Source organism: Tripterygium wilfordii, chromosome 13, assembly GCF_013401445.1.
Source record: "Tripterygium wilfordii isolate XIE 37 chromosome 13, ASM1340144v1, whole genome shotgun sequence".
NCBI classification, from domain to species: domain Eukaryota; kingdom Viridiplantae; phylum Streptophyta; class Magnoliopsida; order Celastrales; family Celastraceae; genus Tripterygium; species Tripterygium wilfordii.
In genome coordinates this window covers 4,233,791-4,259,607 of record NC_052244.1, presented here as the reverse complement: position 1 = coordinate 4,259,607, position 25,817 = coordinate 4,233,791, and the positions used below count along the sequence as shown (strand labels likewise).

Here is a 25,817-nt window from a genome sequence, read left to right as displayed (position 1 = left end):
ATGATTGACATTTTCATTTTAATTTAAACAACGATAAAGATGTCCACAATATGTTCATCTTTGTTAGTTACGTAATTGTCTTTTTTATGTACAAATAATTAAGTGGTGTCTTCTTTGGATTAATCAAAAAACCAATAATCAATTCTTGTATCCCAAAATAACATAAGAATCAATTTACATTTTGGGCTAAGATATTCCAAATACATGAATATATTCGTGGGCATATCGATGCGTGTCGAATTCCATTTCAATTTTCCTACCACAATTATGTATTTATTTATAAGAACAAGCGACTATAGAATATATGGCGGATATAAGTTCATCAACTAATATTGGAAAAATTATCTATGACTTTTTATTCTAAAAGAGCTAGGAATATTTCACATTGAATAAAAAAAAAAAAGGTTCTATGGGAACGGGTGTTGTAATGTTTGTTACATAGAGGCATTTTGTGATGAAAACTTGAATAATAAAGGGAGGAGGGAGTAACGGGGCATTTTATTGCTAATCCAATAAGTGTGATTGTGAGGCGAGCTTGAGATGAGTATGCGATGAGTGTGAGATGAACATTACTTTGGTATGAAATGAAGAGTGACCATGAGTGAAATTAGAATTTTAATTGTACAATTAAAAATAAGAATAGATTAATTTAATGGTTGTGATTACTTCTTAACAAGGGGTATAATAGTCTTTTGAGTATCAAACTCATTCTTTCTTGTGGAGATTAGTCAATCTCACCATTTTAGTGAGCTTGGCTAATCTCCATAAGGAGAGAATGAGGGTGGAATGAGTTTGGGTCAACCAAACGAAAGAATGAGTGATTCTCACCTTCGCCTCGCCTCTCCTCTCCTCATTCCCCCCTCAAAATGCAAACCAAATGCCCGTAAGAGTATCTAATCATGTCTATTGTTTGAACAAACAAGAAATTGTTTGTGGACCTAGCTATTTGGTCTAAACTCAAGTGACCCTGCTTTTCCTAATAAAAAATGAGCTAGCATATTCACTAGCTAGCAACCCCAAGTGTCTGGTTCTTATCAAAATAAGTTATTCCCAATTCTTTTAAATAATTGGGATTACCTTTTCTCGTGTGTGGTAAGCATCGCTTGATTAGATTTCCTAGTGTTAATATATAAACTATGAAGATTCATTCCTCTTTATCTACTTAAGTTATTATCAACTTCAGGTTATTGGGTAAGGATTGATGTTGAAGTTATCGGCTAAGAGGATTAATGTTTAACGTAGTATTAGTCTTAATTTAATGACAGGTCTTGGGACTAAAAAAATATAAAGTCCAACTTCTTTTGGTAATCGAGAACGACATAAGCCAAACTTATCCTTTTGGACAATTGACATGGGCCTAAACTCTAGACGCTAGGATAAGTTAGTCAAAACTTAGCGCTTGGTCATAAGGGTTTTGTTACAAAGCGTGTTTGATATATGGATCGATTTTGTCGAAGTCGAGATGTTATGAGGAAGAGTTAAAAGTAGCGGGTTATTTAGGCGGAAGTCTACAAGTCAAGTAGTTGTACCTGTTAATAGGTCATGAGCCAAATAGCCAAATTGATTATTGGCAGAGAGCGTGACCACCTTAATGGGTCAAGATGATTTTTGACCATTACAATTATTATCAACTTGAAGTTATTGGCTAAGGGGAATGATGTTTAACATAGTATTAGAGTCTAAATTTAAAGATAGGACTTGTTTGGAGCCATATACAAATAATAACATATTGCCAAGCGTGTTTGATATATGGACTGATTATGGATCTTTTAAGTTTGGAGCCATTTTCAAATCTGACTAAATCGATTTATATGGAAAGCTTTTTACATTCGTAAACTAAATAAACACAAATGTGAACGTTTACTTGGCCAATTTCGAACAAATTGAGTTCAAAATTAAATTAGATTTGACTATTTAAGCTTAATTAGCCTTAGCAAAATCACACACCAATTGTCTCGTCATACCGATAATTATATGTGATAATTAATCTAGATTGCATAAAAATGGTCAATTATGATTTTTTTATAAGACAAAATGGTCACTAATTTACAAGCTAGAGTATGAGTATGCTAGTGAAAATTAATTGAGGGGATGCATTTACATGTCTAATTTTGTTCATGATTGCATCATAAAAATAAAAAGTGCACTAATGGCCATACTCATAAAAGAAAAAGGAAAAGAAAAAACTAATATGAACGAGTACATGGGAAGTCCCATGTTTAGGAATGTTTGGGGCTGATGCAATATAGTGGCGTTTTCAGATCAATTTTTTTAAATTTTTTTTGTAAATCATAAATGTGTAATATTTGGTCTCGAATCTAATAATGTTTTTTCGAAACAAAAAAAAAATTTATTGTGATCAAAACATCGAATGTTTTGAGTTTATATTCGATAGTCTATAATTGTTATGTCGTTTTCATATTGAAGAATTTGATTTTTGTTTCAGACAGAAATATAATTTATCATGATATAATTTAGCATCCTAGTAGAATACATTTATATAGATGATTTATAATGTTATTATTATAATTTATTTTTTTATTGAACAGTTTGGGTACCCTAAACCTAACATCTAACCAAACTCGACTTGAAAATGTGACGGGTTTTAAAATACAAATCCAAAACCGTTACCAAACCCTATATGATCGATTTTCGAGTTTTAAACGAATCGGATACTCTGTAGATAGTGTCTGAGTCAGTTTTTTTTGTCATCCCATGATTAGGGGATGGCAGATGCTGTTGTAATTCGATTATATTTAATCAATTGTACAAATTAAATTATATATATATTTTTTCAAATAAAAATCAAATTCAACATAAAAAGTGCATGACAATTATGGATCGTTGAATATAAACCAAAAGCATTTCATATGTTTTTCATCAAATTTAATTTTTGTTTCAAATAAAAAAATGTAGTTGAATTTGTAAAATCAATGAAATACGAATATATTTTTTAAATTATAAAAAACGCCTTGGCCCTTGCCCATTCGGAGGGCAACGGACGCCGCCGCAGCACCGCTTTTTTGTTCGGCCTTTCCAACCAATCATGTCCACCCCACCCCACGTTTTACTTCCAGGGATATCTGGTCATGAAAATTGAGGCGACACAACAAAACACAGAGCCCCGTAGTCACGGGGCTCTGCACCTCTCTTGTAAGAAGCTTTTCACATAAAACAATACTGTTCATATCGTTTGACGTGGGTTTTTGTCACACCCTCTCTGTCTCTGACACAAACTTTAAAAATAGTTTTTCCTTTTTTATTTTAAATCTAAATATTCATTTTAAATAAAAAATAAAGAACCAACAAATGATAAAAATCATAACAATCAATATCTAATTATCTCAACTGTTTAATTGTATTTACAGAATTCAAATAAATTCGTGGACTTCACATACCTCACATGGTGCATTTAAAAATTTATATATATAACTCAACAATTGAAATAATTGGAATACCAACGGTTGAAATCGGTATCATGAATTAAGAAAAACAAGATACTACTTTTGTATCATGAACAAGGCACGCATGATTGCCTTTTTGCTTACTGCATCTGCACATGGACACTGTTTACCAAACGACAATAATTCTCCAATTATTTTAATTAGGACAATTATTAAAATGATTTACACGTGGCAAGATCGTGGAATGACTAGTCCTTCAAGTTGTTCGACCTTTAACGCCCAACAGAGTATATAAACCCCTTCGGGATCTTCTTAACCTCCTCATCCATTGTTTCGTGCGTTAAGCGTGATCACAGCTTTCACTGAGAGCGCTTGCGTTCGTGATTCCTTCTCAGCGAAGGCATTCCCATCTGGAGTGCTCTTCTGCTAATTGTTTTTAGTTTTCGTTGATTTTATCAAGCTCTTGCCTTGTTCATTAAGGTTTCTTCGAGGCTTCGAAGTATCTTCTCTCGGCGGCAACGCTTGTACTGGTGAGTTTTTGGTGTGGAGGTTCTGTGTTTAAGCTTTTTGTTGTTGCCGTTCATTTTTTATGAGATCTCGCTACTACTGTGAAGATTATATTGGTGATTTTGTGTGGAGAAACGAGAGAATTCTTGTTGTTTTTGGTGGATCTTGCTCACTGGCTGTTGACGACGAGTTAGTGAAATGAATTGTTCAACTTCTGATTGAGGACGACATCCATGACCAATGTTCTGATTTTGGTTCAGATCGGCTTGTTTTGAGTTTCGAGGAAAGATTATACTGTTACTAATTTCAGATCGGAGTGTCTTCTCCATTTTTAGCTGGAATTTAACCAGTTCCTGCATATTTAGCCTTTTAAACTTTAATCAGACTCTCTCCCTTCCTCGCTGTTCGAGTTTTATTTAAGTTAGTTCCGAGTTCCGATTAGCAAATTCGATCGTTCTGCTGTGTTAATAGTCTTAATCGTGAACCTTTTTCTCGTCGGATACCTTATTTTTGTTGCTGTCGCTGGATCAGGATCAGCTTTACCTTTCTCTTTTCCCTTTTCATATTTGCAGAAAATCAAATTTTGTATTTTCTTGATTTTTGTTTCGAATCTCAGTAAAGCTAAAAGGCACAGAGGCCTGCACAATGATTCAAAGTTTAAGACCCTTTTTGTGTTTCTTTCGGCAAGTCTCCGAAGCCAGCGGGATTTTCTATGATTCCCAAATGAGCTGGAATCTGGCAGTATCTTTTTACGCGGTTTCGTAAAGGCTTGAGATTACAATATACACCGTTAGATACAATTACAAGAAAAATAAGAACAAAAAAGGGAAAGTTACGATGGCGATATTTTGTGTTTACGCGGAGAGTGCAAGGAACATCGAACCATAATTTTCTGTTTTATTCTTTTTGAGAAATTTAATTTTCTTATTATGTTTTATTTTAGTGTACCATCTGACGACGCTTCTTCGTTAACAGATCCCAGATTTATTGGGGGTATTTGTAGAAAATGAAAAAACAATTTGTTTTTCTAAATATTTTCTTTCTCTTATTTTTCTAATTCGGGTGGGTGAGATTGTGAGAATGCCAAGGATGGCATCAGCACAGCAATTAAGGTGGATTACTCCTCCTTGTTCGTGGAAACCACGTTGCAGTCACCCAAAATGCACGCTTAAGCTTTCTCAGAAACCGAAAACCCTAGGTTCCTGAACCAAATTCGTCTACCCTAATTTTCTTCTTTTATGGAAATTTTGTGAGCATTTTTTTGAAAATGAGTGGAGGGCTTTTGTTCTTTGAATGTCGATTTCATTGGTTTTATTGGATTCTAAGGTGAATTTCATTTTTTTTTTGGCTGTTGTGCTTGATAGCTGTTTGGTAGTTAAATTTTGGAGGTAATGATGTTTGTTTTGTTCTTCTTGTTGTGGGGCAGTAATCAGGTGCTCAACAATGACTGTCACACCAAAAATCTCCGTCAACGATGGGAAGCTGGTTGTTCACGGCAAGACGATCCTCACTGGAGTGCCAGACAACGTTGTCTTGACTCCAGCTTCAGGGGTGGGGCTTGTTGAAGGTGCATTCATTGGTGCTGCTGCTTCTCACACCAAAAGTTTCCACGTCTTTCCCGTGGGTGTTTTAGAGTAAGCAAGAACTCCTTTTTCTAATAATTTTGGTTATTGAAGGTGTTTTGATTCATAGTATCAGATATTACTTATCTTTACCTTCAGGTCAACAATGAACGCTTAAACTGTTGAATACTTGACTATATTATCATCTATTATTTGAGATGGTTCATATAACACGATTATATATGGCAAGCATAATTGGTTCCATCAAACTATCTTCTGGCTTAGCCTCCATCCATGCAACTTGACTTATCTATAATTAAGAACTATTGAGGTTACCACTGGAATCTATTGTCAGGTCTGAAAGTAATTATTAACGAATTTTTATGTTTCTGTGGGACTGTGCATCAATTGACAAATAGATTCATATGGTGACCCAACCGTTTCTGTCAAGACTACCCACCTCCTCACGCCTTATCCAGTTGGTTTATGTTCTTCGATGAAGCAGTAGATGTGCTCAAGTTTCCACGGATTCTCACTGTTGATTCTGTTGCAGGGATCTCCGTTTCATGTGCTGCTTCCGGTTCAAATTATGGTGGATGACACAGAGAATGGGAAAATGTGGAAAAGATATTCCTCTGGAGACTCAATTCATGCTCATCGAGAGCAAGGATGGAGGTGAAGGAGTCTATCAAGATGATTCCCAGACTGTCTACACAGTCTTCCTTCCTCTCCTTGAGGGCCAGTTCCGTGCTGCTCTGCAAGGCAACGAGAAGAATGAGCTAGAGATTTGCCTTGAGAGTGGTAAGTAGATTATGGTCATCCATAAAAGTGTCTGTTGTGGGCTAACACACCATTAGCCCATTTCCCAGGCCAATCTTCTATTAATTCAGTCCCATCCCACTGTCCATTAATGAAGGCTAACCATCTCAAACTTTGGGGTGGAGGCTGGAGCTGTTATTAATACCAATACCGTCAGGCTGGAGAAATCAATCAATTACTTCCCCATACCAATGAATAGAAATTAAAGGAGTTCATGGTATACAGGGAAGAAAAGTAGGAAAGGATCGAGTTCAAAAGAACTTCTATGACATGTTTTTTTTTTGGTGTGTGATTTGGTTTTGCAGGAGATAATGCTGTTGAAACAAACCAAGGCCTTTACCTTGTCTACATGCATGCTGGGACCAACCCCTTTGAAGTCATCAACCAGGCAGTAAAGTAAGTCTTCAACAGTTTTGAGTATACCATCGTTGCCTTCTAGCAGTTATTATAATCTTCTTTTTCGTATGTATCTGAAAATCTTAGAAACATCTCTAACCCCTATTTGCAAAACAGGGCTGTTGAAAAACACATGCAAACTTTTCTTCATCGTGAAAAGAAAAAGGTGAAAAAACGTCTCTTTTATCTTTGGCATTTTATACTTTCTTTATTTCGTGGTTTTCCTTTTATGTGGGTCTTATAATTTATGTCTTATTGGGTTTGTGTAGTTGCCTTCTTTTATTGATTGGTTTGGCTGGTGCACATGGGATGCTTTCTACACAGATGTCACGGCCGAGGGTGTTGAAGAAGGCCTTGCAAGGTAATTAAGAAATTGCAGCTGATAGTGATCTAGCTAGCTCTTTAAAATACACGGGAATTAAATTTATATATTATGATGGGGGTGGAATGACTGAACCGCTCTTTTGTTATTATTTCAGCTTATCGAAGGGAGGAACTCCTCCACGATTTTTAATCATAGATGATGGTTGGCAACAAATTGAAAAGAAAGAGACGGAAGCTGATTGCCTTGTACAAGAAGGAGCACAGTAAGATTTTTCTCCATTGTTCTGTTTTTTCCGCACAACCATTGACTTGCTACACAACTCATGGCTTAATTATCTTTTTGCATCAACTTTAGAGATTTTTGGGAGAGACCCATTCCCTTAAAATACTTTAGAAGCCTAAGAGCAAATAACATTTCAGCATTAACTATCAATTAAGATTCTTAAATTCTTGGGAATGCCTTTCCTTGATTTATCATCATTTCATGGCTGCTTTCTTGAGCTTGGATATGTCATCTAAACTTCTCGAACTGTACAATCATAAATAGATATAGAAAAAAAATAACTGGTAGGAGAAGACAAAATTGTTGTAGACTCATTAAGGTAGATGATGGCTGATTGGTTCAAAAATGATGCCTGACAGGTTTGCAAGTCGACTCAGTGGCATCAAAGAGAATTCCAAATTCCAGAAGAATGGACAAAACAATGAGCCTAGCTCAGGTTTGAAGCATGTTGTGGAGGATGCTAAGAAACGTCACAACGTGAAGTAAGTGATCTAGGGTCCTCTGTACATTTTTGCTTCTCTGCCACTGCTACTTTATTTTCATCTAGACTTTCACATACAATTGAAAGCTGGCTATATTGCTCACTCCCAAGAAAGAGGCTTATCTTTCTTTAGTTGTTACGAGAGATGAGTCGCTGATATAATTTCCTCGTCTTATGTCATGCAGGTATGTGTATGTGTGGCATGCTCTGGCTGGCTACTGGGGAGGTGTAAAACCTGCAGCCGCTGGCATGGAACATTATGACTCGGCATTGGCATACCCAGTCTCATCCCCTGGTGTGCTAGGCAACCAACCAGACATTGTTATGGATAGCCTTGCTGTTCACGGGCTTGGTTTGGTTCATCCAAGGAAAGTTTTTAACTTCTACAATGAGCTCCATTCATACTTGGCATCCTGTGGAGTAGATGGAGTGAAAGTTGATGTCCAGAATATCATTGAGACTCTTGGTGCTGGTCATGGCGGAAGAGTATCTCTCACTCGTGCCTACGTCCAAGGTCTGGAAGCTTCAATTGCACGCAACTTCACCGACAATGGCTGCATTGCGTGCATGTGTCATAACACCGATGGAATCTATAGTTCCAAGCAGACGGCCATAGTGAGAGCCTCTGATGATTATTATCCTCGAGATCCTGCTTCCCATACCATTCACATTTCCTCTGTGGCTTACAATACTCTCTTCCTTGGAGAATTTATGCAACCTGACTGGGATATGTTCCATGTGAGTGAATATATGAACAAATTAGACCATGTACTTAAATTTGTGTCTTAAGCATTATATTTTAGCACTGTTCATTAATTGATTGTTTCATGCTAGAGTTGAACTTGATTGAAGTTCAATGACTCAGCTCACGTTCTTTTCCCCTGTTTGCAGAGTTTGCATCCAACTGCAGATTATCATGCTGCAGCTCGGGCAATTGGTGGGTGTCCAATATATGTGAGGTAAAGATGCTGAGGCTGGTTTCCATTTATTATCCTTTGATGCCATTGTTGCTAATGCTAATGCTAAGGACATTAAAATTTAGCTAAAGATTTTTTGGGATGTGTTCTTTTGTTTTTGTATACAGTGATAAGCCTGGCAACCACAACTTTGAACTTTTGAAGAAGCTGGTCCTTCCTGATGGAACAGTTCTTCGTGCCCAACTACCTGGCAGACCCACTCGTGATTGTCTCTTTGCTGATCCTGCTAGAGATGGGACCAGGTTGATAACTTTTTTCCCTTGCCTCTCCATCTTAAAGGAAGCCTGTTTATGTGACTGATGATTTATCTAATTACGCTCGGCTTATCCATCCTAATCTTTGTACTTTGCAGCTTGCTGAAGGTGTGGAATGCAAACAAGTGCAGTGGGGTTGTCGGGATTTTCAATTGTCAAGGTGCTGGTTGGTGTAAGGTCGAGAAGAAGACCCGCATCCATGATGCATCTCCTGGTACTCTGACAGGTTCCGTCCGTGCCACTGATGTTGATGTCATTGCTCAAGTTGGTGGTGCTGATTGGGAAGGGGAGACAGTAGTCTATGCTTATAGATCAGGTAATTCTATTATTTCTTGTTACAATTTCATGGGAGTCGGTCAAAATGCTTTTTTACATGTGAAGGCATAATCAACTACTTGGTAACTTGAATTAGAAACTATACTGTTACTACTCTGATAAAGGTGGATGTTTCTTAGAATTAGTGGAATTATTTTGTTTTCCTTAGTTTATTTTGAGAAATTTGGAACATGCTGAACATTTTCATTGTCCTTTTTTGAATTCCAGGAGAGGTGATTCGGTTACCGAAAGGCTCTTCAGTGCCAGTAACACTTCAGGTTATGGAGTATGAACTCTTCCATTTTTGCCCACTCAAGGTGAGTTGCTCTCGAGTTCATTTGTAGTCATTTCTGTATGACAAATATGTTTCTTTTTCCTAATTGATTATTTCTTGCTTGTGTAGGAGGTCACTGCCAACATTTCCTTTGCACCAATAGGCCTGCTTGATATGTTCAACTCTGGTGGTGCTGTGGAGCGGTTTGACATTCATTTGACTGAAAAGAAACCAGAGCTCTTTGACGGTGAAGTCTCATCAGAGATGACAATTCCACTCAGTGAAGGCCGTTCTCCCACAGCAACAATTGCACTCAAGGTCCGGGGTTGTGGACGCTTTGGTGCTTACTCTTCTCAATGCCCACTTAAATGCACTGTACTTGATGTTGAAACCGAGTTCAGCTATGACCCTGTGACTGGATTAGTGTCCCTCACTCTTCCAGTGCCAGAGGAGGAGATGTACAGATGGCCCGTTGAGATCCAAGTTTAAGTTAATCCAGATTGTGATTTTAGATGTTGTAATCGAGAGCGCGTTGGGGGTATTGCCCCCTCACTTGGGTGGGATGACATCAAGTGCTGATCTATAAGTATTCAGGGATAAGAGTGAGGGAGTCTCACATTTAAGAGTTTAGATGCTCTGCTGCTGCTGCAGCTCCAGCTCCAGTGCCGTTTGGTCGGTTTTCTCAGTATTAAGTAATAACAATGCCCTCTCTGAAATTTGTGGTTTCCTGGTTATGATGTAAAATTGCAGTAATAAAAATGGTCTTTTTAAATTCCAATATGAGTTGGTCCTTTTCTCTTGTTTTTTGTTCTCTTGTTTTTTTGTCTCTCTTGTTTCAACTTGAACTGCTTGAAGTAGCGATGCGTTTAGGTGATGGTTTAGCTTTAGCAGCGCTGATGCTTTCATGAAACTTGGATAAATCCAAACACCTAATTAAATTCAATAACGAGATTAACCCATACTGAAGAACTAGATATTCATAATTATCAATCATGTCCAGTTTTGGTTTGGGTAATGAAACTATACTAGATATTCATGGTTGTTGCAGAAATCAGCAGTGCAAGTGAACAATGTGATGTACCAGAACATTAAAGGGACTAATGCATTTGATGTGGCAGTCAATTTTGAGCGCAGAGCTTTCCATGTCAAGGGATTGTGTTGCAAGATATAAGCTTAGCAAGGCAAGGAGCGAAAGCAGCAGAATCTGTATGCAACCATGACTACCAGTTACAGATACAGAAGAGATTAGACCATCTTTATTTGTTAATTGGTGTATATAGATACAATAAAGAGGGTGAGATGATTTATTGTTTGTATTTGAAAACAGGAAGGTTGCATACTTGTATGGCCAGTCCATGTATATAGAAGACTTGAATAAAACTAAATATATATGTAGGTGTCAATTCTATGATATCTACCTGTTCGTACCGCTCAGGTGATGCAGGGACTTGGGTTTTTGTAAAGGTTATTAAAGAGGAAATTAAGGAGGATGTTAAGGAGGATATTAAGGAGGATATCAAGGAACATGTTAAGGAGGATATCAAGGAGGATATCAAGGAGAATATATTATTGATTCCATTACCTTAAATGCATGCATAAATTAGGCAATGTTTCTAGTTGTTTGTCATTGTTTAGGCTTGACTTAGTGCTTTCTTCTCCTATATATATCACTAACATAGATGTAAATGAACATACAATTTTCTCAACACCATACACAATTCTCTTTCTCTGTTTTCTTTACATGGTATCGGAGCTTAGGCTTTCACCCTTCCTGTAAAACAACATCAACTGCAAATCATTATTCCACCTTGCCTCCACACTCATGGCAAAGACCGACAACAATGACCCAGAAAAATCTGAGATAACCAAGATGCAAAACCATTGGCACGATGATCCAAGTGATCCTCTCTATCTTCACCACTCGGACCAACCTGGTCTTATCCTGGTGACCCAATCGCTGAATCAAGAGAACTATCCTCTTTGGAGTCATGCCATGCTCATGGCCCTTATTGCCAAGAACAAAGACGGTTTCATCGATGGAACCGTGACCAAACCTGTCACAGGATCCACGGCAGAGGTAAAGCAATGGACTCGTTGTGATCTTCTTGTCAAAGGATGGATCCTCAACACAGTAACCCCTGCAATCGGACAAAGCGTCATGTACAATGATAGTGCTCTTGCCGTCTGGAATGAACTAAAGGAACTACTCTCTACCACCAACAGTGTGTACCTTTTTCACATTGAGCAGGAAATCCATGATTGCTTGCAAGGCAACACGACCATTGGTGAATACTACACCAAGCTCAAAAGTCTCTGGGACAAACGAGATGCACTTTGTCCTCTACCACCTTGTAGTGGGGATATTGCCAAGACTCTACATCAATACCAACAGACACAACGTACCATCAAGTTCCTTATGGGACTCAATGAGGTTTATGCAGCAGCACGTGGTCAAATTCTTCTCATGGATCCACTACCTCCTGCTAACAAAGTGTTCTCTCTTGTCAATCAAGACGAAAAACAACGAGTCATCTCCTCACAAGGTCTGGGTAAAGCACCAGAGGCAGCAGCTTTCACCGCTAGAGAAAGGTTCAATCATACAGGGAAAGCTCCTTTGTCCCACCTCTCCACTATCCGTTGCCATCGTTGCCACCTTACTGGTCACTCCACTGAAAACTGTCGGGCACACTTAAAATGTGACTACTGCGGACACAAAGGTCACACAATCGACATTTGCCGCAAGCTTAAGAGGGCCAACTCTCACGGTGATAAGAGTAATCATTTGAACACAAACTCTCATTCTCGTTCAAAGGCTTATCATGTAAGTTTTCAACCAGACAATACTGATAGCACACCACCTTCCTACAACCTCACGGCAGATCAATATCATGATCTCCTTGCTCTTATTGATCAAAACAAAGTAGGAAACATGGCTAGTCAAGTGAATGCGGCAACTACAATGAGCAACGTTTCAGGTAACACAGTTTGTGCAAACTCTCTTATTCCACATAAGGAATGGATTTTTGATACAGGTGCTACAGATCACATGGTCTGCTCATCCACTCTTATGACCACCAAGACACCAATTCGTAATCGTCATGTATACCTGCCCAATCATGCCATTGCTCCCATAACACATATAGGCACCATACGGTTTTCTGATAATCTTGTGCTCTATAATGTTTTATGTGTTCCATCATTCCGATTAAACTTAATTTCAGTAGCCAAATTAGCCAAAACATCCCTATGTTCTGCAATTTTTACTGATGTGTCTTGCATTGTTCAGGACCAACGATCGGGGGAGATGATTGGGATGGGAACTGAGCGCAATGGGCTTTATTACTTGGACGTTGCGAGGATATTTGGGTGTTATTCCGCCTCAACAATTACACCTTCCAACTCATCCCATTTATGGCACCAACGTTTAGGTCATTTATCTAACAAAAGCCTACGGGCCATATCTTTGTCTACCAAAAATATTCATTTTTGTTCAGTTGATGATTGTGCCATTTGTCCTCTTGCCAAACAAACTCGTAACTCTTTTCCATTGAGTTCTATTACTACGAAAGTTCCATTTGAATTAATTCATGTTGACATTTGGGGAGGATACCATATCCAATCACTCAATGGGGCAAAATACTTTCTTACAATTGTTGATGATTTTTCTCGTTGTACTTGGATTTATCTATTACATAGCAAATCCGATGCACGTAGATCTCTTCTTTCCTTCATAAACTATGTTGAAACACAGTTTTCTACTCGCGTCAAAGTCATTAGGAGTGACAATGGCCCTGAATTCTCCATGCATAATTTCTACTCTGAAAAAGGGATTATGCATCAAACCACTTGTGTTTCCACCCCACAACAGAATGGAGTAGCCGAACGCAAGCACCGTCACCTTCTAAATGTTGCCCGCTCCTTACGTTTTCAAGCCAACCTTCCTAAATTTTTTTGGGGAGATTCCATCCTTACCGCTGCTTATCTCATCAATCGTACTCCCACTCCTGTTCTTAAAGGTAAAACTCCATACGAAATTCTCTTTCACAAAACACCTTCTTATACACATTTACGTGTGTTTGGTTGTTTGTGTTTTGCCTCCACCCACCATACTCGTCCTACTAAATTTGATGCCCGTTCTATCCGTTGCCTATTCCTTGGATACCCATATGGTACCAAGGGATACCGCGTTTACAATCTCGAAACTGGTCAAATATTCATCTCTCGGGACGTTGTTTTTCATGAACAATTATTTCCCTACACTACTTCCGCTGCCACTCTTTCCCCTCCCCCCAATTCCACGTTGTTTCCCACTCCAATGGTCTCTATTGACCCATTACCGACACCTGCATCGAGTGCCATGCCCATTCCTTCCGACACACCTAACATTCCACCAAACACATCATTCCATAGTGACACCACTACCACACTTGACCCCATTATGTCTCCGCCACACCCTAATCCCACCTCCACACCCGCACCTCGGCTACGCCGCACAACCCATGCTCTCAGTTATCTTCAACACTACCATGTGGAGGTTTCATTGCCCACTCGGGATCCACCGTCATCGCCTCCATCATTGGCTGGACATACAGGTACTTCTCACCCTTTATCTCATGTTATATCCTATGATAACTTGTCTCCTTCCCACAGGGCCTTTGCCACATCCATCTCAGCCATCAAAACACCCACCACCTTTTCCCAAGCTGTCAAGGACCCCCAATGGCGCCATGCTATGGACCAAGAGCTTCAGGCTCTCCAAGAAAATGGTACGTGGTCCCTCCAACCACTGCCACCGCACAAGAAACCTATTGGCTGCAAATGGGTTTACAAAATCAAATTCAATCCTGATGGCACGGTTGAACGTTACAAGGCACGGTTGGTTGCCAAAGGTTACAGTCAGATTGAAGGTTTTGATTATAGGGAGACTTTTGCCCCAGTTGCCAAGCTTGTTACCGTCCGTCTCCTTCTTGTCGTGGCTGCCACCCAACATTGGCATCTTCGTCAGCTTGACGTCAATAACGCGTTTCTCCATGGCGATCTTGAGGAAGAAGTATATATGTCCCTACCTCAGGGTTTCGGACGAAAGGGGGAGACTCGTGTATGCAAGTTGCACAAATCTCTGTACGGGCTCAAACAAGCCTCTCGCCAATGGTTCATAAAATTGTCTACAGCACTCAAACTTGCTGGTTTTCATCAATCTAAGTCGGACTATTCACTCTTCATCCGAACCCGAGGTAGCATCTTCACTGCACTTCTTGTTTATGTTGATGATGTCATCCTCACAGGGAATAGTCTGCAAGACATTGAGGAAGTTACAAATGGTCTCATGAGACAATTTAAGTTGAAGGATCTCGGTGAGTTGAAATATTTCTTGGGTATAGAGATTGCACGTTCTAGCAAGGGGATTGCTATTTCACAACGTAAATATGCCCTTGAAATACTGGAGGATGCAGGCTACCTTGCTGCTAGGTCAGTCAACACTCCTATGGAACAAAATTTATCCCTCAACAAGACTGATGGAGAGTGCATCAGTGATCCTTTTTCTTATCGAAGACTTGTTGGAAGGTTGATATACTTGACACTTACTCTCCCAGACTTAGTGTATGCTGTCCATATTCTTAGCCAATACATGGATAAGCCCCGTACTCCACATCTGGAAGCAGCTTACCGAGTATTGCGGTACATCAAGCAAGCCCCCGGACAAGGTATTTTATTCTCTGCCACTAGTCTGATACAGCTGAATGTTTTTTGCGATGCGGATTGGGCTAGATGTCGAGACACACGTCGTTCCACCACAGGATATTGCATGTTCCTCGGACAATCACTGATCTCTTGGAAAACTAAGAAACAAAACACAGTGTCCCGCTCAAGCGCGGAAGCAGAGTATCGTTCCATGGCTTCGGCATGTTGTGAAATAACTTGGTTAAAGTACATTCTATGTGATCTTGGAATCAAGCATCCACAACCAGCTAGGTTGTATTGTGACAATCAAGCAGCATTACATATAGCGTCAAATCCAGTATTTCACGAACGAACGAAACACATAGAGATTGACTGTCATCTTGTAAGAGAAAAAATTCAGGCCGGTTTACTCAAGACATTTCACATCTCAACCTCGAAGCAACCGGCAGACATTTTCACGAAGGCTGTAGGTGTCCCACAATTTTCCATCTTACTTAGCAAGTTGGGCATAGTCAACATCTATTCCAACTTGAGGGGGAGTATTAAAGAGGAAATTAAGGAGGATGTTAAGGAGGATATTAAGGAGGATATCAAGGAACATGTTAAGGAGGATATCAAGGAGAATATATTATTGATTCCATTACCTTAAATGCATGCATAAATTAGGCAATGTTTCTAGTTGTTTGCCATTGTTTAGGCTTGACTTAGTGCTTTCTTCTCCTATATATATCACTAACATAGATGTAAATGAACATACAATTTTCTCAACACCATACACAATTCTCTTTCTCTGTTTTCTTTACAAAGGTTAACTGTTAAAGGTCTTCATCTTTTACCAAGCTATGCACACAAGTTGACTGACAAAATGCCCCACTGAGACAAAGACCTAAAATAAGTTCTCCATTTCTAAGACAAAGATACTGTCAAATGAGAATGGACAATGCTTGGCCATTGGGGGAGGAAGGGAGCCACAGGTGTTCAAAGACCCACATGTGATTTTTCAATAAGGACAAACTTGGGAAGAGTGAAATCAACAGATTTTCCACTTGAAAATGAGTAATCTTTGAACTTGAAATGTGTTCAAGTATCAGACACCTCAAAAGCCACACCAAACTTAAACTAGAAAATCCCAAGTAGAAAAGAAGAAGCAATGAAACAAAGGAAGATGCAGAGTGGCTAAATCAACAAAAGAAAGAAAGTAGTAGTCTCTCCCTAAAGACTCTGCCTCTCTAACCCCTTATTTCTATTTCTTACCAATATCATCATCATCTCGTTCAAAACTATAGGTCTCTTGTTTATGTGAGTATGGAGAGGAGGAGGCTAAATGATGAGTCCCCAAGTCACTATTATTCACACAGATCCATTGAAACCCTTGTGGTGGTGCTTGCTGTGATCACAATAGTAGGAGTAGTTGCAGGAATCGTTGCTCGTTTGTGTGGAGGAAGGCATTTTGATGGCAGTGGAGAGCATGACATTGAAGGTTGGGTTGAGAGGAAGTGCAGGAGCTGTATTGATGGTGGAGTCCCAGCTGCACCACCACCTCCTCCTCCTGAAGAAACAAAACCAGCAGCTACAGAGGAGGCAAAGAAGTGAAAGAGCAAAAAAAAAAAAAAAACAGAAAAGAAACTATCTCCTTGTAATGATGAGTTTTAGCATATTGCACACCATTAATTCTTTTGGCTATGTTGTACTGCTTCTTTGCTTCTTGAGATTATATGGGTTACCAATCGAAAGCCCAAACTGTTCCCCTTCTTCTTCTTCTTCTTCTTGTGCATCTTCAGTGTTTATTCATTTTGGATCTTGATAGATTAATCTTTGGGTTTACATCAAATATTTTATACCTTTAATTTCACTTTAAAAATGTAATATATAGTGGATTTTTCCTCTGGACGTGCTAGTGGCAGCGGCAGGGGCAGGGAACAGCATCATTGTTCAAAAGCATTTATTTTTGAACCGTTAAAGGGGTAAAAGCAAAGAGAGAGAGCTTTTATGGAATCCAACAATTGCCTTTTCAAAAAGCTTTTTATAAAAAAATTTAATTTTGCTTCTTTGTATCTTGATCCTGTAGATTTTTTAAAAAAATCTTTTACTGTTGTTATTTTTTCAGACAAAAAAAAACCCATGGTAAAATAAAAAAAATTTATGTCATCGAAAGAAAATGAATTGTCAACCCAGACATACCAAACAGCCCGACCGGTGGAATATGAATCGGGTTATTTGGGAAAACAAAAAAAACTAAAGAACAAGAGAAGACTTTGTATTCATTCACTGACGACTTCGGTTTACGCGGTTTATCTCTCTCTCATTCTCCGCCCTTTCGTCGGGATTTGAGAATTCGTCGCGGAGGATTCGGAATTCAAATCCCAGATGGGAACACCCGAATTCCCAGATCTTGGAAAGCATTGCACCGTCGAAGATTGCAAGCAGATCGATTTCTTGCCTTTTACCTGCGACCGCTGTCGCCAGGTATTGATTTAATCATACACACTTCTGCGAGATTTCCTTCTTTTTCAAAACTTTCATTTCACTCCGTTTGATTGGCGATAAATGCCCCGGGAATTATAATTTTTTTAAAACATATTGTTAACTGTTGAGAGGCCTTTTCTCGTTAATGCAACGATTGGAGTTTATATGACTTATGGAGACATCTAAAGTTCGTTGCTTTCAGGCAATGAACGCAACTTGTTATTAATGAATGATGATTCGAGCTGTTTCTGTAGCTCTTCAAAGCATTGATTTCATCTATAATCATCACTTTCATCGAAGCCTTAATCCCAAATTTCTGGGTCTGCTATATTGGTGCACGATGAAAATTAGTAGGTATTTTTTTCATCTTTTAATTAATTGTTGATTGAAAGGGGACCCTTGAACATTGGAATGTAGCTGACATGGTTTGTCGAGTTTCTACAAAAAGACTTTTGGTGCTGCTGCCTATTGCCCATTAATTTGAAATTGAAGGATTTGAATGTGGGTTTCGAATTGAATCTTGTTATTTTAGCATGAGTAGAAATTTCTGTTGAGCAAAGCTTTTAATGTTCGCATTTGCTTTGGTTTTCTAATTTTCATTGCTTTTGATATTCTTCTTCATGAATCTTGCCGTTTTATTTTGTTCATGTTTAGTGGGACTCTTAGGATGTGGTAATCTTATGTTCTAAACCCTTCACAGGTGTTCTGTTTGGAGCACCGTAGCTATGTCAAACACAATTGTCCAACAGCTGATAGAAAAGACGTAACTGTTGTCATCTGCCCACTTTGTGCAATAGGGGTTCGCCTGAATCCTGATGAGGATCCAAACATCACTTGGGAGACTCATGTCAATTCTGAGTGTGACCCTTCTAATTATGAGAAAGTCACAAAGAAGAAGAAGTGTCCTGTCCCTGGCTGCAAGGAGGTCCTAACATTCTCAAACAGACTCAAGTGTAAGGACTGCAATGTAGATCACTGCTTGAAGCACAGGTTTGGAACTGACCACAATTGTCCTGGACCACAGAAACCTGATGTGGGGTTTCCGTTCATCGGTCTTTTGAATAGGGTTAGAAATGATGTTTCGGTACCTAAGAAAGCTCCTCCTACATCTTCATCAAAGTGGGCTACGAGTTTTCTTAATGCAGCTTCAAATGTTCGAGCATCTGCTGAAGCAGGAATGACGAAGTTGGGTAGTGAAATTGGCCAAGCTTGGCAAATGGCAAGAGATGGGCTGGGGTCAAGTAGCAGCAACGGGAGAGGAGAAACTGCTCAAATGGAGGACTGTCCTCAGTGTGGTGCAAAGTTTTCTTCGGTAATGACGCTGGTAGAGCATGTGGAGAAGGTCCATGAAAAGAAAGGGAATCAAGGTCATGTGAAGAAGGTTACAATAGATGCATGCCCCAAGTGTAGTAGAGGATTTCAAGATCCGGTGGCCCTGGTTGAGCATGTTGAGAGGGATCATGGTGGTACTTCGAAAGCTTAGAAAGGTTTAGTCACCAAACAAAGTATTCTCCCATACAAACTCGTACTTCTACATCAAATTTTTTTCATTGATGGAGGCTGCACAAGAGCAAATAACTTCTGAGAACTTCATTCAAATTGTAGTGGCTCAATCTATAAGTTTGAACACATAAAGGTATCAGTTCACCTTAGCTGTTGCGAGCCACATTGATTATTTGTATTTCACTATTGTTTAACTTATTGATTCAATCAATTAAACACATTGTTGTGTTGAAGAAATAGAAGGTTCCCACTTTCCACCAACAATTTTATAGTTGAAGCTTGTTCTATATTTCTTCTCTCTCTTATTGTAGCACCTTACACAAAACAATGTGGTTTCTCTATCTGGAGTAGTTGGCTTAAACGACTCAACATTACTGAGACATATTATGCCAAAGCTGAGTCAATGTTTTGATTTGATAGTAATTGTTGCTTAGAGGAAGAATTTTCTCTTAGAAAATTATTTTCGTTGAATTCTTTTTTTTTTCTTCCCTTTTGCTGGATATTTTCTAGGTCGAATGATAATCAAAGTCCAATTCATCTGCCCAGTAAAACTCAGCATGCCAAAAAAACAATAAATAACAGTTCAGACTTTAGACCCTTTTCAGCCTGTTTTTCCAGCAATGCATTAGCTTTTAGAGTCATTTGAGAAGAGTTTGTTGGATCGGATGGCACCACAAGAGGGGGGGTGAATTGTGTCCTTAGTCAATTTTAGACTAGGTCACCTTTTTTTTTTGTTTCACCCTAAGCGGAAGCTAAATACCAAATTGAGTACTAGTGTAGATGTATATAAATCAAGTAGAACAATCAATTCGAGCAAATCACATATAAAATCCTAATATGATTGTATGGTCTCCTAATGGCAGATTTGAGCACAAAGCAATCAAATAAGCTCAAGCAAGTCAAGGACAATTGATATAAGCAAGATAGATAACTTTAAGATCAAGAACCAAGCAAGATGATCAAGTATGTATATGTCACTTGTAAAACAAATGTAATTAGGGCACAAAATCAGATTTGACAATTAATTGAACAAGCTTGACTCTAGCAACCTAAATGATCAATTTCAAGTATGTATGATATGAGAATGCAATGCTAATTGAAATTGCTGGAAAGTAAAAGAGGCAAGAGATTTATAGTGGTTCGGCTTAACCCAAGCCTACTCCACTCCCCAAGTCCCACTTGGGAATTTCAAACACTCCACTATAGCTTGTTCAACCGAGTCAAGCGGAACTCATACAACCAGTGTTTTTGTAGCTCAAACACCAAACTTTACACACCGTGTGGTTTATAGCTCACCACACCAAACTCTACACACCGTGTGGTTTGTAGCTCACCACACTAACTTAATCAACAAAATACAAGCTCAAAAATGGCTCTAAGAATAACCGGGTATGAGATAAGTTTAGGCTCAAAGGCTGGCTCTTTAGTAGCTAGATATGGAAGTGTTTAGGCTCAATTTATGTTCTGGAAATCAGATTGTTCAAGTAAGAAAATGGCTCTTGAGGAAATGATAAGAATCAAGTAAGAAAGGCTCAAGAGTAACAATAAAGCTTTACTTGGCTAGTGTGTATGATCTCTCTTCAAAATCAAGTATGTAATCAAGGAATGAATGAGTGAAAGAATGAAAGCTTAGAAGATGAAGAACACTAGAGAGAGAGAGTGTAATTTTCGGCCAAGTATATGCACCATAGACAAAGAGTTAGTTTTTATAGAAATTGTGGAGTGTAAGCTCATGAAATGAGAGCCATTGGATTGATATGAAAGATATGGACCCTTGGATCATTATAGACGTTAGAAGGCTTAGAGAAGTGTGAAAATGATTACAACAAGTCTTTTTTGGTAGGAAGAAATAATGGCTTTTGGATGGATATAGACTTTGGAGGCCATCTTGAAAGATACAACAATTGACTTGAGAAAAGTTTGTCTTTTAGGTGGAGCAAATCATGGCTTTTGGATGGATATAGACTTTAGAGGCATCTTGAAAGATACAACAATTGACTTGAGAAAAGTTTGTCTCTTAGGTGGAATAAATGATGGCCTTTGGATCAAATGAAGATTCAATTTTGGCCATAGGATGTAAAGTAGGAGAGATAAGAATAAGGCTTGAATCTTTGGCCATTGGATTAAAATGTGATTTTGATGTAGAGAGAATATGATCCATTGGATGTGGAGTGTCTTGGTGGGAAAGAGAAATGGTTTTGAAATAAAGCTTCCCACACATGTGAAGAGAAAAACTTGTCATAAGACTTGTTGTACCTCTTGTCTCCTCCTTTCAAATTAACTTTTCCTTCTCTTCTCTTTTTGGCTCCAAGTCTTCTAGTTAAGATATAACTATGGTTAACTTGTCTTCTTTGCCATGTCATCAATGCCATGTCATTAATGCCATGTCAACAATGCCATGTCAGCTGCCACGTCACGTCCGTCGATTCTGACTTTGACTAGAAAGTTAATTTTACTTCAATTGATCCCAATTAAGCTCCAAGACATCTTTGGCAAAACTTGACTTATGTTGACCACGAAATTGACTTTCTTAATCATGTTTGACACTGATTAAGCCTTCACTAATGTTGGTCAAGGATGACATTAGGACCAATTTACGTTTTGGTCACCCTACACACAAATCATACTCAAGACATGCTATGTAAACCCTTTTAGGATTTCTTGCAATTAGTCCACGTTAGTTCAATAATCAAATCATCAAATAAGCACAATTGAACTAGTTTAATATAAGTCTTGAATTCCTAAACTAATCAAGTAGCCATATGCACCTAGGTTTCTCAATACAATCAATAGATCAAAGTTCAATCAAAACATGCCGTTGTAATCACTCAAACATATATTCAACATTCTCCCCCTTTTGTTGATTACAAAATAACTTATGTAACTTTGAGCTATTTTCTTTAATTCACATGAGAAACTCTCCCCCTCACATTATGCTTCACACAAATAAACTTCCTATAAGCATATGTTTCAATAAACACAAGGGAATTGCAATTCAAGACAAGTAAAGTATCAATAGGCAAGGTCTATACAATATGACATTCAAGTTCCTCCCCCTTAACCTATGCATACCAAACTTTAAAGTTCAAAGTATATTTCTCCCCCTTTATTTTGTAAATGCATCCAAAAGGTGTTCAATATAAGCAATGCATAAAATTCATACACATATCAAGGACTCATTCTCATGCCAAGATTACCTCTTAAAAATTCAAATCTCTCTTGGTTTAGAGGTTTCGTTAGTATGTCCGCAAGTTGGTTCATTGTGTCCACATAATCTAATTTAATTGTCCCTTGAGTCACATGGTCTCTAATAAAATGATGCCTAATTTCAATATGTTTAGCCTTAGAATGATGCACCGGATTTTTAGAAAGGCTAATGGCACTAGTGTTATCACAATATATAGGAATATCTTTTAATTTAAGTCCAAAATCATTTAGTTGTTGTCTAATCCATAAGAGTTGAGCACAACAACTCCCTATAGCCATATATTCGGCTTCGGTGGTAGATAGGGCTACACAAGGTTGTTTCTTGGAGAACCAAGAAATAAGCATACTTCCTAGGAATTGACATGTACCCGAAGTACTCTTTCTATTTATCTTACACCCAGCAAAATCAGCATCACTATATGCATATAAATCAAACAAAGAATTTTTATCATACCATATGCCAAGAGTTGATGTATGCCTAAGGTACCTAAATATTCTCTTAACCGCTAGGAAATGAGAATGCATAGGTTGACTTTGAAATCTAGCACACATGCATACACTAAACATGATGTCGGGTCTACTAGATGTCAAATATAAAAGTGAACCAATCATGGACCTATACATTTTAGAATCATAAGGTTGTCCATCTTCATCTTTTTCAAGTTTAGTTGTCACACTCATGGGAGTAGGAGAAGGGTTCAAAGAATCAAAGCCAAACTTTTTAAGCATATCATGAATATATTTGGTTTGACTAATATGTATACCTCCCTTAGTTTGTTTAACTTGCAGTCCTAAAAAGAAGGTAAGTTCACCCATCATAGACATCTCAAATTCACTTTTCATGCACAACTCAAATTCTTTGCACATAGCATCATTAGTAGCACCAAATATTATGTCATCTACATATATTTGAACAATAAGCATATCATGACCTTTTTCCTTCAAGAACAAAGTGCTATCAATTTTTCCTCTTTTAAAACCATTTTGAATTAAGAAGGAGGAAAGTCTATCATACCATGCCCTAGGTGCTTGTTTCAACCCATACAAGGCTTTTGTCAATTTATAAACATAGTTTGGAAAGTTAGGATCTTCAAATCCGGGTGGTTGCTTTACATACACATTCTCATTGATAAAACCATTCAAAAATGCACTTTTGACATCCATTTGATAAAGTTTAAAACCTTTGAAACATGCAAATGCCATAAGCAACCTAATAGCTTCTAACCTAGCTACGGGGGCAAATGTTTCTTCATAGTCAATCCCTTCTTCTTGGTTGTACCCTTGTGCAACCAACCTAGCCTTGTTTCTAATAACTTCACCATCTTCATTCATTTTGTTCTTAAACACCCATTTAGTTCCAATTATGGTTTGGTCTTTAGGTCTTGGAACTAAATGCCAAACTTCATTCCTAGTGAATTGATTCAACTCATCTTGCATAGCAATAATCCATTTATCATCAAGCAAAGCATCATCAATGTTTCTAGGTTCTATTTGAGAAATTAAGGCATAAGAACCATGCACATCAACAATTAAAGCAGTATTCATTAAATTTGCAGTCACATTATCTACCACATTAGCATGCATATCATTATCATTAGGAGCTAAGTGAGATCTACGAGTCCTTACCCCTTGATGCAAATCGCCAATTATGAGTTGTTTGGGATGCTTATGTTTGTCCTTCACTTGCAACCATGATGTAGGAGCTGTAGTTTCACTATTGGAGGCCACGGGTGCAACCTCACTTTCTTCCAAGCCCACGGGTGCATCACTATTTTGTGTCTCCTCGTGCTCATTTCCTCCCTCTTTGCTTGGTCCATCATCTTTAGGTGTAGGAGAGTCATCTTTATCATCTTTTAAGCTCAACTTCTCCAAACCTAACTCAATGTCATCATTCTCAAGCAAAGGGTCAAATGCAAGAGTTTCAATAAATTTAACATGAATGGACTCTTCTATTCTCCTAGACTTTGGATTGTAAACTCTATAAGCTCTAGAAGTTAAAGCATAGCCAACAAATACACAAGGAGTAGATTTTGCATCAAATTTATCTAAGTCATCCTTAGTGTTTAGTACATAACATTTGCAACCAAAAACTCTAAAGTAGTCAACCTTGGGTTTTCTATCATTCCAAATCTCATAAGGTGTCTTATTTATCTTCTTTCTAATAGACAATCTATTTGTAACATAGCATGCACAATTAATGGCCTCGGCCCACAAGAACTTAGGCAAATCATGTTCACAAAGCATAGTCCTAGCAATTTCTTGTAAAGTTCTATTTTTCCTTTCTACCACCCCATTTTGTTGGGGTGTCCTAGGTGAAGAGAAATCATGTCTAATGCCATATTCATCACATAGATCAATAAATGCATGATTATCAAATTCTCCTCCATGATCACTCCTAATCTTGCTAATGCTTATGTTCTTTTCATTTTGAAGCCTCTTGATTAGTTTTGAAAACTCATGAATGGTCTCATGTTTATGTGCAAGGAAAATCACCCAAGTATATCTAGAATAATCATCAACAATTACAAAGGCATAGGATCTACCACCTACACTTTTAACTCTACTTGGACCAAACAAATCAAGATGCAAAAGTTCTAAAACCCTAGTAGTTGAAATCTGGTTTTTAGACTTGAAAGACTCCCTAGTGTGTTTTCCTCTAATGCATGGCTCACAAGCATCATACATGTCAAAGTTCAAAGAAGGTATGCCTCTAACAAGATTATTTCTAACCAATTTTTCAATTGTAGAAATTCCTATATGTCCTAATCTTCTATGCCATATATTCACATCACTAATATTGGAAATCAAGCATTTAAGTTTGCAATCATTCAAGTCTTTCAAATTAATAGAATACACATTACCATCTCTTTTTCCTACAAGCACACATTCATTCATGGCATTTAAAAACTCACACTTTGAATCATCAAAACATATGCGCAAGCCACCATCACACAATTGAGAAATACTAAGAAGGTTAAAAGATAATCCATCAACTAATTGCACATTAGAGATAGAGAAAGAGGATACATCACCTATGGATCCTTGACCAAGGATCCTACCCTTCTTGTTGTCACCAAAAGTCACATGACCACCATTAGAGAACTTCTTGAGAGAAGAAAAAGAACTTGAGTTCCCGGTCATGTGTCTTGAGCAACCACTATCCAAGTACCACTTGGAAGCCTTAGAACTTTTGATTTTCAAGAACACCTACATTAGTTCAATTCGCTTTAGGTACCCAATTTCTTTTGGGTCCTAGGAGGTTAGCATCAAGAATCTTGGTTCCCTTTGGAACCCACATTTGCTTAACTTTCTTGCCAAACACATATTGAAACTTTGGAAAAACTTTGGCATTCAAGTTATGCA

General features: G+C 38.2%; 3 protein-coding genes across 3 annotated transcripts; all 3 read left to right on the top strand.

Moving 5' to 3' along the window:
* Positions 1 to 3,721: 3,721 nt before the first annotated feature.
* On the top strand, positions 3,722 to 10,396 carry LOC120012734 (probable galactinol--sucrose galactosyltransferase 2). The gene is made up of 14 exons (XM_038864189.1): positions 3,722 to 3,934; positions 5,338 to 5,545; positions 6,027 to 6,274; positions 6,598 to 6,688; positions 6,806 to 6,854; positions 6,958 to 7,049; positions 7,168 to 7,275; positions 7,655 to 7,777; positions 7,962 to 8,514; positions 8,668 to 8,735; positions 8,861 to 8,995; positions 9,106 to 9,323; positions 9,551 to 9,639; positions 9,726 to 10,396. Exons 2-14 carry the CDS (start codon positions 5,355 to 5,357, stop codon positions 10,083 to 10,085), a joined length of 2,325 nt encoding a protein of 774 aa, XP_038720117.1. The 5' UTR covers positions 3,722 to 3,934; positions 5,338 to 5,354; the 3' UTR covers positions 10,086 to 10,396.
* Positions 10,397 to 11,418: 1,022 nt separating this feature from the next.
* Positions 11,419 to 12,933, top strand: LOC120012446. Its single transcript, XM_038863872.1, has 2 exons — positions 11,419 to 12,571; positions 12,883 to 12,933. The coding sequence occupies exons 1-2, from the start codon at positions 11,419 to 11,421 to the stop codon at positions 12,918 to 12,920; spliced, it is 1,191 nt and encodes a 396-aa protein (XP_038719800.1). The 3' UTR covers positions 12,921 to 12,933.
* A 4,574-nt stretch (positions 12,934 to 17,507) lies between these two features.
* On the top strand, positions 17,508 to 19,484 carry LOC120011698 (zinc finger AN1 and C2H2 domain-containing stress-associated protein 11-like). The gene is made up of 2 exons (XM_038862796.1): positions 17,508 to 17,744; positions 18,445 to 19,484. The coding sequence occupies exons 1-2, from the start codon at positions 17,646 to 17,648 to the stop codon at positions 19,225 to 19,227; spliced, it is 882 nt and encodes a 293-aa protein (XP_038718724.1). The 5' UTR covers positions 17,508 to 17,645; the 3' UTR covers positions 19,228 to 19,484.
* Positions 19,485 to 25,817: the final 6,333 nt, after the last annotated feature.

Bases quoted from the DNA above. Each gene is read 5' to 3' on its own strand.
- LOC120012734 (XM_038864189.1), top strand. From the start codon at position 5,355: ATGACTGTCACACCAAAAATCTCCGTCAACGATGGGAAGCTGGTTGTT. The intron at 8,515-8,667 runs GTGAGTGAATAT...CCCTGTTTGCAG, and splicing joins CTGACTGGGATATGTTCCAT to AGTTTGCATCCAACTGCAGA. The intron at 9,324-9,550 runs GTAATTCTATTA...TTTGAATTCCAG, and splicing joins AGTCTATGCTTATAGATCAG to GAGAGGTGATTCGGTTACCG.
- LOC120012446 (XM_038863872.1), top strand. From the start codon at position 11,419: ATGGCAAAGACCGACAACAATGACCCAGAAAAATCTGAGATAACCAAG. The intron at 12,572-12,882 runs GTAACACAGTTT...TGCATTGTTCAG, and splicing joins TACAATGAGCAACGTTTCAG to GACCAACGATCGGGGGAGAT.
- LOC120011698 (XM_038862796.1), top strand. From the start codon at position 17,646: ATGGGAACACCCGAATTCCCAGATCTTGGAAAGCATTGCACCGTCGAA. The intron at 17,745-18,444 runs GTATTGATTTAA...AACCCTTCACAG, and splicing joins CCTGCGACCGCTGTCGCCAG to GTGTTCTGTTTGGAGCACCG.